At 33.8% G+C, this 12,229-nt stretch overlaps 1 protein-coding gene across 4 annotated transcripts in view; it reads left to right on the top strand.

Moving 5' to 3' along the window:
• The window catches only part of LOC145684468 (uncharacterized), a 29,282-nt gene extending 17,467 nt beyond the window's left edge, over positions 1-11,815 (top strand). The window contains exons 2-3 of one of the 4 annotated variants that reach the window (XM_081756898.1): positions 3,591-3,679; positions 8,946-11,815. In XM_081756898.1, coding sequence (XP_081613024.1) covers positions 3,675-3,679; positions 8,946-10,323 — 1,383 coding nt within the window. In that variant the 5' untranslated portion in view covers positions 3,591-3,674 and the 3' untranslated portion in view covers positions 10,324-11,815. Of the gene's footprint in view, positions 1-1,514; positions 1,655-3,590; positions 3,680-3,759; positions 4,652-8,945 lie in introns of those variants that run through there. The other 3 variants (XM_081756897.1, XM_081756899.1, XM_081756896.1) reach the window with 3 other exon arrangements.
• The last annotated feature ends 414 nt before the right edge of the window (positions 11,816-12,229 follow it).

Genomic DNA, 12,229 nt, shown 5'->3' with positions numbered 1-12,229 from the left:
CGAGCTTTCACGTCGAAAATGGTCTGAAACAAAATGATGCGTTGTCGCAGTTATTATTTAACTTCGTTCTGAAATACGCTATAAGGAAAATCAAAGATAGCAACGAGGGCCTAGAGTTGAACGGTATTCACCATGTTATGGCATATGCTGATGATGTAAATTTAATAGGGGATGATAGGAGAACAATAGAAAGAAATGCAGAGATCTTATTAAACGCTTGCAGGCACATGGGTTTGGAAGTAAATGCAGAGAAAACTAAATACATGGAAGTACGTCGGGACCGGAATACAGCAAATTATAAATGCGTTAAAGTATTAAATAATACTTTTGATAAAGTGGATAGTTTCAAATAACTAGGATCAATATTAACAGAGGAAAATCATATTCACGGAAAAGTTAAGTATCGACTAAAAGCAGGGAATTTGTGTTACTATTCGGTTCAAAATCTCTTGTCGCAAATTCTGTCGAAGAATTTGAAGGTTAATCTATAAAAAACGATAATCATGCCTGTTGTTCTGTATGGCTGCGAAACATGGTCACTTACATCCAATTTTGTTGCAAGTGTTGAGAATACCTGAACTACTGTTGTGCTATTTTTTTTTTTTTTTTTGGGAAAATGGATGCAAACTCCATAGTGTTAAAGGAAATAATGGGAAATCTTTTTCTGATTGTGAAAAAGTATGTTATCAAATGTTTATTCATATTTTCGAAGCCAGACAGTGAAGGAAGTTACTGAAACTGTTTGAGGAGATATTCAGAAGACCTCTGAAACAACATTACTTGGAACCGTAATATAGTAGAAGTTGCACATGAATTGTATATTACTAAACGAAAGGAAAGGTTTGTACTCCACGCAAGAAAGGAAAAAGGGCCCATCTTTTGTAAATCTTCGGAAAATTTGCGCTTCGCAACTAAACAAAATACAATAAGCAATTTATAGATGCTATACCTGTTATTGCAAACTAGAATACATTTCCGTGTGGCGTTGACCCAAAGCGCCCTAACAACGTCAATAAGACAAGACCAGAAATATGACACTTTTACCAAATCAACAATATGCCATAAAATTCATGTATATATAGGTAAACGCGCTTCCTTTGCAGAAAATTCATTGTATTGTAGTAGTGGACCATGGCCTGCTTTGTCACTGCCGACGAAGCATCGCCTGCTGCTTGACATGGGATTCAAATTTCTCTCTCGTAAGAAGAAAATAAATATTTTTTACTTTAACGAAATACACGTATGCCATTTAGGTTAAACGAGACGGTTGATTAATGAAAGTGAACGATAATGAAATTAAATGTTTTTGTGGCACTTTGAATCGAACCCGGAACAACGTACAATAAAGGCTCATACAATACTTACTAGATCAGCAGGGAAAGAATGTCTTGTAACGCTATTGATTCAGAAGACGGATAACAAAATGGAGCGTAAGTATTCTAATAAGAGTATTAAACAACTCAGGGGTGCAATTAGGTATATTGTTCATAGGGACAAAACTTGGGTTAACACTTACCAGACAAACTCAAAGGTGGGCGGCAAGGCATGGGAAGATATTCCTATCAAAACTGCTGGTCAAGCTTTGAATGAGAGTTTGTCCTCAGACATCAAGGCACTTTTTGCAAAGGGGAAAGGAAAGAGTAAGTTATGGGTGGTGAGTAAATTACATTTATTTTGTTATTATTATTATTATTATTATTGCGTCGCACTCGTTGTTTGGTTCATTTGGTTTTTGTTTTTCCATTTTTTAAACTGTACTATAACTACCAATAACAATTATTAGTGGCAGCGTCGCAGTACAACGTTACGTTGAACGAAATTTTCATTTTGGCATGTTCATAACCTGAAACAGAGTAGTTGAGAAAAAAAAGTGAACCCATTTGTCCTCGGGAAGACGGTTATAACTACAATTTCCCAGTTGTTCACCCGTGTTCTGGAATGTGAAAAATGTATGGATGGAATTCAATATGACTATGAGACATCTTCAACCATACAAATAAAAAACTATTCATTACGTGGATAACTAATATTTATTGGTAAAAAGCACACAACACAAAAATTTTCACACAGCTTAATGAGATTATAACTGCAAATAATAATTAAAAATATTTAACGAATATCTATGAAATGCCCTTCTGATCACGGCTTACTTCTAAATTTCCACATTTTTATCGTTACAGTTTTTTGCACTATTTGGAGAGAAAAAAAAGTGAGTAGCAGCTCTGACAAATTACATCCTAACGAAGAATATTATAGATGTTTTCTTTAGACGATTTTTGCTATTGTAGACCTGGTCTTTTGACGATTTTTGCAGCTTACACCAAAGATGAACTCCTTAGCCTAGTTTTAGACGAAAGCATATATCGCATCATTTCTCATAGCAGATGTACTGCCAAAAATCTCGTATAATATTCTATGGCATCAAAAGTACATTGTGCTTTTACACGGTAGCATTTTGTCGTGACGTAGCAAAGAAATCACTGGAGAAGAGCGCAATTATGGCTCCAAAACTAAAAACAGATATTTCAGTCACTATTTCTTCTAAATCCTTTTTTTGCATATGCGCATTATAATACAAACGACTTTTAACGGTGTAGTTATACTATACAGATCCATAGATTTTAAATTTTACAAAAGAAATTTCTATAATTTTAATAGAGTAGTGTGTAAGTAATGGAAATATGGTGTGCCCTTACATCTGAAATGCGTATTTACGTGGAAATATAGAAATTAAAGTCGAACCTAAAATGCACGTAATCTTCAATAAGCTGCCATAAAATTTTGGCAAGTCTGTAATTTCCCAATTTTGTATCGAGAGCAGAAACCAACCAACCCCTTCGGGACTTCTAACTCGTTCCCACTACTGCCACTACTACTATCCGTTCCTACTCCTATTCCTCCTACTACTACTACTCTTACTATTACTACACCTACTGCTACTGTTACAAAGTACTCCTACTTCTACTCTTACTACTACTAGTCCTCCTTTTTCCTACTAATACTACTACTACTTATACTATGGATCCGTATAGTAAAACTACACGTTGCCACCTGTTAAAGTGAATGTGCACCGGAGAATGCAAGAGCACGAAACGAGAAAGTTTATTTTTAATGGATTTTTGTGTGGATCCCCATAGTGAAACTGCGCGCTTTTAACTTTGTACAAACAAGGATGATCCTCATATTTTTTTAATCAACATAATAATAGGGCCCCTGCTCCAACTCATTTTTCTTTACTACAATTCAATTTCCCACACAAAACAAAGAGCATGGATTTTTGACACAAAATCTTTCGCTTCCTTTTAACAAACCACGGCGCTGCAATCGGAGCAGAAATGCTAGGGAAAATGCTACGAAATAGAGCAGGTTCTATCGACAAGAAATGCCATACTATATGCCATGGCTTGGGAAATGCTATAGCATTTGCTACTTTACACGGTAGGATGTCGATGATACGATTTTTGCTACGATAAATGCTTCCGTCTAAAACTAGCCTTAGTCAGCACGTTCAGTTCCTCTTGGTGTAAAATGCAGACTGTTCGTTAAGAACGTAGTTTCTCATGGTGGCTGATGCATTGTTCTTTTAACAGGAAATATCCGGAGCGGTTGATGATAGTTTGTTCAAATATTCAGGATGAGCAAATACAATTGTACATATAAAGCACATAAAAATCATGCTGTAAGTAAAATATTTCGTTCCAAGAACATAGATTCTCTTATCGGAACACTACAATTCGTGAGAAAATTGCTGATTTCAGTTTCTCAAGCATGTAAATATTGCTAACTAACTTACAGTATCAACAAGCTCACTAAATATTTATAAACCAGGCATATAAGTGTACTTTATTTGAAAGAAACTATGTTTAGCAAAAGTGTCGACTATGTACTATTGTCTCTCTGTCCTGGCCACAACTGGTGTTATAAAAACAGATTTGAAATGAAAGAGTACTTTGTTCTGTGCGTTATGACGTTTAAAGGAAATTGGTTTCTCATCAATGTTCACCAACATAAGGAAATCTTTTTTTCTAGAAAAAAAAAGAAACTAAAATGGACTTTTCCTTAAGTTGGCTTGTATAGTTGGGGACAGAATAGTACATATAGCTGAGAAACGGTTCTAATAGATTGAGATATTTTTCCAAATTATAAGGAAGTGAGAACGGCCTAGGTAGCAGCGACGGATTTTTTTCTTTTCTGTTTTAATCGTGTTCTGAAGTATTCCATATTGTTGGCACACTGGACGGAAGATGGGGAAGGATGATGAACTGATAGTCTTATATTGATTTTATGAGTAAAATAAATTGTGGGCTATATATTTATGAATTCTTGAAGAATGTACATTCCCAATCTGTATTTTGTACTTCCATATTTTATATGCATTGCTCAAAACCAGAGTGCAAAGGGGCCAGGTCTCACTGCACGTGTATAATAAAAAGAAAATATTACTATTATACTGCACATATTCCTATGTTATCATTTATGGCTATTACTTTCCTTTATTTCTTTTCCTGTAGGTAGTGTATTTCGATGCTATTTTTGTTTAAAATTTCTTACCTTGTCCTGAGCCAATCTGTTCGTATAACACTGTAGAAAGACCGTTGGTAGCCCCACACAAGATACACCGTCCTTAATATTAATAACGGAAGATAATTGCGTAAGTTTTTAATCCTCCCCACGTTATATTAGTTAAGCTAGTTATAAACACTATATAGTACATTCTTTTTAATTAACGGAAATCACTGTTTATCTATCTATCTATCTATATATATAGGGTGTTAACGAACTATATCAACAAACTGTCAGAAGTGATTCCTTCCCTCAAAATAAGTGAAAAATTTCATATGGACTTATGGCGAAAAGTGCATAGTTTCAGAGCTAAGGCTGTCCAAAATATCGAAAAGCCAAATTTCAATAGGCCCTATTTAGAATTTTAGAATCTGCGGATGGCTGCTCTTATCAGTGTAAATGGAGTCAGGCATACACAATCCAAAAATGCTTATTTCATCAATTGCCAATAGGTGCAGAGAATATTCCTACAGAGTGTTTCATATGTTTTCAATAGAATTTTCAGATATACCCTGATTTCGAGAAGGGTCCAAACTAGGCAGGCGGGAAACCTTGACAACATTGCACATCTAATGCTGCGGGGAAAGGCAAACGTGTTAGAATCCTGCAGCTCCATATATCTTTGTGTTCGGAATAACGTGTGATATGTATTTCGTCACGGTATATTTCACGTTTTTGCACTTATAATAATGAAAGTAAACATCGCACCATGCGTTTCCCGAGTACAAAAGACCGTGCTGCTGACGATCCTTGACACTTCCGACATCTCGCCGAAGGATTACATGTTCACTGGTATCAAAGCTCATCGTTTGCGTACTTTGGACCAATCATAAAAACAGAGCTCATCACAAAAATTCGGTTGATGGCTTTGTCTGGGTATTTTTACCTGCAGGGAATAATCTGAACATCCATTGAAAATTTCTGGTGCTTGGGGTCCCGGGTTCGATCCCAGCCCCCGCCAAGTGAACTTTGTGATGGACAAACACCGTGTACGTGAGTTTTTTCGGGGTTCTCCCGTTTCCTCCCACTTTCTTCATTCCAGTATATCATTCCTCAGTCATCATCAACGTCTCCTTTAGCCTACCCGGCATAGACGAGGGACGTAAAACTCAAAGATTTCATTTCATTTTTTCCATTGAGAATTATTCAAATATGGAATTTTAGATTGTCTATGGGTGACTTTCTTTACGCTGATAAGGGCCACCATCAACAGGCTTTCAAATTCAAAATAGGATTCTTGAAATTTTGCTTTTGTGCGATTTTGGACAGTCTTAGTTCTCAAAATATGCACTTTTCGCCATAGGTCCATATAAACTTTTTCTCTTATTTTCATGTGAGGAATCACCTCTTAAATTTGATCGGTATAGTTCATTAACACCCTATATATATTCGCTCATTCCAGTCCCCGTTATCCGAGGCAATCTAATAACATTCCAGTTGGTGCCAATGGACCATTTAAACTACAGCCTTGGCGCAAAAAAAAAAAAAAAAAAAAAGGCAAAAAGATGGCGCAGAAAAGAATCTTTGAGATTAGAAATTTTACTGTATATATGCCTATATAGAAAAACTTTTATAAGTTTTAGTATAATATGATACAAAATTCCTGTTTAAAAATATTGTCTTGTAATTTACGTTATGTACTGCTGTACTTAATGAGGTAATATACGTATTATCCGAGTTTTCATATATATATATATATATATATATATATATATATATATATATATATATATATATATGCGATTATTCTTAGTCCCAGTGATTTCAGATAATTGTAAGGCATATATATATATATATATATATATATATATATTATGCCTTGTGTATCATGCAGAAGAAGAGCTCCTCTACTAATACAAAGTAACTATATAAAATATCTTTTCGATAAGATATGCTCATAGGTACTTTAAAAATGGTGTCTCATAACTCCTCTGCGCAGAGTTCCTTTATTATGACTATAACTTTAATTACGATTATAATTGGATTTCTAAACACCTTTAGTCTCTGTTTTTATTAAAGAATACTTGCCCTTCCTCAGAAGCATTATCTATCTCTCTGTAACTTATGTACCCTAACGATCCAGATTAAATAAATAATAATCAGTTGTAAGTGAAGTCATATACATATCTCGCGTTTTAAATAAAGTTCCAAAATACTGTGAAAGTTGTACTTTCTAAAAAATAAAAAAATATTTTGGTTCTCGCTGTAGTTTTACATTAAGAAAATACAATCATTTTGGCTTTAAATCCTGAGTTACGTCTAGTACATTTCTGTAATTGCCAGCTCATCGTTCTAAGAACTCTACCAATACAAAAATCTATGACAAAGGTTCCAAATATTTGAAGCTGCTGGAGCATGCACGTGAAATTTCTGTGTCCCAGACAATTTTTGTATTTCGCTAATGCTGCTTTGTAATAATGTTACTTCCAAAATCAGTTACTTTGATTTACAAATGTGCCAATCCTAAGAGTTTATGAGTGTAAAATGTGCAATACCATTTATATGTTCAAGCCATGCTCGAGCAGACACTGGAGCAGAGATTCGAAAATGACTAGTGCTCCAAAGCTAATAGAGCCCATCTGTGACGTGGTAGAATTTTCTTTCTTTCTTTTTTTTTTTTTTTTTTTTTTTTTGTAAAATTCTTGAGGTTTTAAATTATATTGATGTTTTATATATAGCATGATAATTTCTTAGAAATATGCATCATTGTATTTCTTTCGCATTTTCGCGAGAAATTTGAACGGTGCTTGTTGGGACATGTTATTCTAATCTCTACCGTTATAACAATCCAACAATCTCTGAGTTAGTTCATATACTGAGAAATAACTTCTTTTGGTTGTTGCTTTCCTCTAGTTTGCATAGTTTGAATGTTGCATCTGACCATACTGTCACAGTTGCTACTGCAGGGCGTTCGTTTTCCGAACTTGTAATAGTAATAAATTTATCTGAGGAAGAGCACGAGTCAAGAAAAATTGAAAAAAATAGTAATTGAGCAGTCTTTCATAGATAGCTATATTTCCAAGAAATACAGATTTGCCAAATTCAAAGATTAAAATTTGCAGTAAGTTACATGAAAGTCAAAGCTTCAAAAGAAACACAGTATCCAATTACACTGTTTTGTTTATAATGATGCCATTAGTTCATATTTATTTGTCATTCCATAATTTACCAAATACAAGAAATAAATGGACAAGACAGCATCAATCCTTGTTTATATTGTGGTGTGTTTTCACTCTGAACCTCAAGCTTGATTATTATTATGAAATATCGGTGTTACACAATCAATTGTGAGATTGTATTATCTATTTATTTGGTTGGATCCAGTATTTTTTTCGTATTATGCTCGTTCTTTATCTTTGGTGAAATATATTAAATGTAATTTTATCATAGTGGTTTCTATTTTCTGATGTCATGTATTTTTGTATATTAATAGTCATTTCCAATTTTATTTTACACTTTTATTGCCGTGTCATTTTTTCAAAACTAACATATGTCTTGTATTTCTCTATTTGTTCTCCATATTTTTAACTGTAATGTAAAATATTTTATTTCTGTTTCTTTACACACAAGACTGTCGCTTCTTTACTGTAAACATTGAAGTCAATTAATGTTACGTGAAATTGTGGAAAAGACTAACATGAATTATGTACTCAAAAAAATTCCTTATAAATATCCACTAAAATACGAGATGAATATCAAATACATATTTTTCAATAATGTATGTAAACTTATCTTTTCGCTGTTCTTTATTTTGATCTGTGAGTGTTTAAGATATGTATAACTGGTTTAAGTTATTACTAATACTCCTGGTATCGAAAATTCTTTTCAGTGTGGCCTTACAACCAAAAAATCTAATCATTTATAACTCTTTACTCGAACTATACTAGTGTTATCTTTTTCAAGGCGTAGTCGAGCATCATGTATGAGACAAAAACATTCGAACTGATATTTTCTCTATTGCTATATATTCAATTCTATACATGTTAATTAATTACAAACTTTTATATATTTTAAATAAATATTTATCCCTCCCGTCAATTCCAATCTATGTATATGCCTCTCAGCTTAGTTATAAGTAAGACCTACGTAGCTCGAGACAAAAATATTTTCTTTTAGAATCGTTACATAGTAGTACACGATGTTTTCAGCTCCGGGATTTAATGTCTTCATTATCCGTTACGTCCTATTGAGTGTCTTTCAAATATTGATATCGTTTTTGGCCATATAATTCTGCAGTCGGATCCAAAACTGGAAACAAAGAAAAAATGGAAACGTACATTTTTTTTTACAGATAAACGAGTGTATGATATTGGGTGCTGAAATGAATATAATCAAGTTTCCATTTCTTGCTTAATGTGAAGTATCTATTATTCTATTTTCAGTGGAAGATATATGTCAGATACACAAGAAAATGTAAGTTCTGAACTATTAAGTGACTCTCAGATGAAGTCTAACATACGGCTTGCAAGAAGACAAGAAGTTCCATCAAACTACATAGTACCATATACTGGTGAGAAACCTCAGACTTATCAAGACTCTATTAAGGAATGCAGTGACATATCAGCTTTGGGAAAACATATTCGAACGAACACAGAAGAAAGATCTCATATATGTCATGAATGTGGTAAGAGATTTGTTAACAGTTCATATTTGAAAGGGCATTTGTTAACCCATTCAGATATTAATCCTTATACTTGTGAAGTGTGTAGAAAGGGGTTTAAGCGGAAAATATCTTTAAGATCGCACATGTTACAACACACGGGTGAGAAACCTTTTTCATGTGAATTGTGCAGGAAGAAATTTCGTATCAGATCGACTTTGATAGACCATATGGTAACGCACACAGGAGAGAGAACCCATACCTGTGAGGAATGCGGGAGGGCATTTGGTCGAAATTCTCATTTAAAATCGCACATGTTACAACACACGGGTGAGAAACCTCTTTCCTGTGAATTGTGTGGGAAGAAATTTCGTATCAAATCGACTTTGATAGACCATATGGTAACGCACACAGGAGAGAGAACCCATACCTGTCAGGAATGCGGGAGGGCATTTGGTCGAAATTCTCATTTAAAATCGCACATGTTACAACACACGGGTGAGAAACCTCTTTCATGTGAATTGTGTGGGAAGAAATTTCGTTTCAGATCGACTTTGATAAACCATATGGTAACGCACACAGGAGAGAGAACCCATACCTGTCAGGAATGTGGAAGGGCATTTGGTGGAAATTCTACTTTAAGACAGCACATGCAGACACATGTGGGTGTGAAATCTCATATTTGTGAGAAGTGTGGAAGGGGATTTAAACGAAAAAGTCAACTGACACAGCACCTCATAACACACTCGGGTAATTATCCCCATACGTGTAAAATTTGTAGAAAGGGGTTTAAGCGTAAAAAAGAGTTAACACTCCACATGTTAAAACACCCGGGCGAGGAATCTTTTATCTGTGAAATGTGTAGGATAGGATTCAGTAGCATTTCTACTTTTGTACGCCACATGGAAACGCACACAGAAGAGAGCATTCATACCTGTCAGGAATGCGGAAAGGAATGTCTTGGTAATAGTACACTGAGAAATCACATGCTAGCACATACAGGTCAGAAACATTATACATGCCAGGAGTGTGGGAAGAAATATAACCAAAAATTATTTTTGAAAGAGCACCTCGCAACACACACAGTTAATTATCCTCATATTTTGATGTGTGTAAGAAGAAATTTATTTGAGACTCCTTATGTTGCAACATACAAGTAGTAAATCTTTCATAACGTGTACTATTAGATGGGATTTACGAAAAAAGTTGGATTTAAGAAACTACTTCTTAACCCAATTACATATTAATCTTCTTTCTTGTCAAAAGCGTAGAAAGAGATTTATTAACAAATTAAATTGGGCAAAATGTATGGTAACGTACAGAGATGTGAGATGCCATACGAGCTACGAACACGGTAAGAAAATTTGTCAACATTGGATTTTGATAGCCAGAAATTAACACAAAGATTGTAAAAGCTCATACGTATCAGATGTGTGAGCCAGGATTTAAATGATACCCTCACAGTTAAGAAACCTCTGGGAAAGAACTTATTGATTTATTTATTTATTATTACCTGTAACAGGGGTTTCCCCCCAATTACAATAGGTGTACAAGTATATGTTTCAAAATATTATTACAAGAGAAAAAAAACAAAAAAGGAAAAGAAGACGTCATATATAAGCACCTATTACAGTATTAACTACAATAATCAAAAAGAATATTGCAAGATGCGCAACTATACAAACATTTTTTCTACAATACATACTGCGTTTACAATTTGTAATTACAAATGAGCAACTATAAATGTCATTTCAACATTGCTTCTATAACTAAAGCTTCTTATTTGCACTCCAGCAAATTTTAAATAAATTTACATAGATATGTGTCAAAAATAAAAATAAAATCTTTATCCAATATTAACAGCAAGTAAAATTTAAACTACTTCTTTAATTTTTGACACATATAATTTAAATGGTAAAGAAAAATCAATATTTGAGTTACGTTGTACCAGTTCAAATGTTTTTTACTAAGCCTTATGACAGGTGAAAATTGGTGAAAATTAGAGCGTGAAATACCATAATAAAAGGGTAACGTAATACGCAATACATCTTTCTTCACACTAAAACAAAGTGAACCCAGAAAGTCGGGATTATTAATAACACCATTAACAATTTTATACAAAAAGATATGTTGACTTATTTCTCTTCTGGTATATAACGAAGTTACAGCAAATTCTTCGAGTAAAGATTTATAAGAAATCCTTTCAAACTACGAGGATTTATTGTATTTTTTATAATAAAGAAATAAAGAAATTGATAAAACAGTAAAGCGTCTGGTAGCGCACACATGAGATAAAGATGGTACTTGCCATGAGTATGTAGCGGGTCTTAGTTGAGAATGTGATATCGTAACGATTATGATCACATTCTTAAAGCATTCAAATAACAATCTAATTTTTAATAATGTAGGAAGGTATGACCAAAAATACAGAAAAGCGTAATAGTACTGTCTCCTGCAAGTTTCAGTAAAAGTCATGAAAACATGTTTCAATATTATCCGCCCTACTTTAGAAAATCATGAGTTCCTTGCTGATTACTTGATTTGAGTTTTGCATAAAACCGTTTATAGGAAGTGAGTATATAATTAGAAATAAACAAGTCAAACAATAACCAGTGGATAATGATATAAATCTTAAATTATCTATTTTTTTTTCTAATAAACGCTTTAGCTTTTTATTCTAGTAGTGTAAGTTTATCAACATTCGTATGAATACCCTACCCCAGGTGTAAGATTCAGTTTTTGAAACGTGTTTGCTTTAATTACAGCTTTCTGAGGGATATCAGCTTCGCCGTGGCTCAATATAAGTTTTTAAACACTCAATATATGATATGACTGTAATTACTTGACATTTCTGATACGACATCGTTCTGGAAACATTGCACCAATTATTCCATTTCAAAAAAAAAGAAGAAGAAGAGAAAAAAGATAGGCTAATACATTTATTAAGCCGGAATAAGTTCGGATTAACTAAGAACCGCAAATCGCAGTGAGTGAAAGCTCCTTTCACTACCATGGCTTGGGTAAATAGTAACGGGAAGAAACACCTTCGTTTACATGGTTTCCGCT

This window comes from Thermobia domestica, chromosome 4 (assembly GCF_964235325.1).
Source record: "Thermobia domestica chromosome 4, izTheDome1.hap1.1, whole genome shotgun sequence".
NCBI lineage: Eukaryota > Metazoa > Arthropoda > Insecta > Zygentoma > Lepismatidae > Thermobia > Thermobia domestica.
This window is presented reverse-complemented; position numbering and strand designations above follow the sequence as displayed.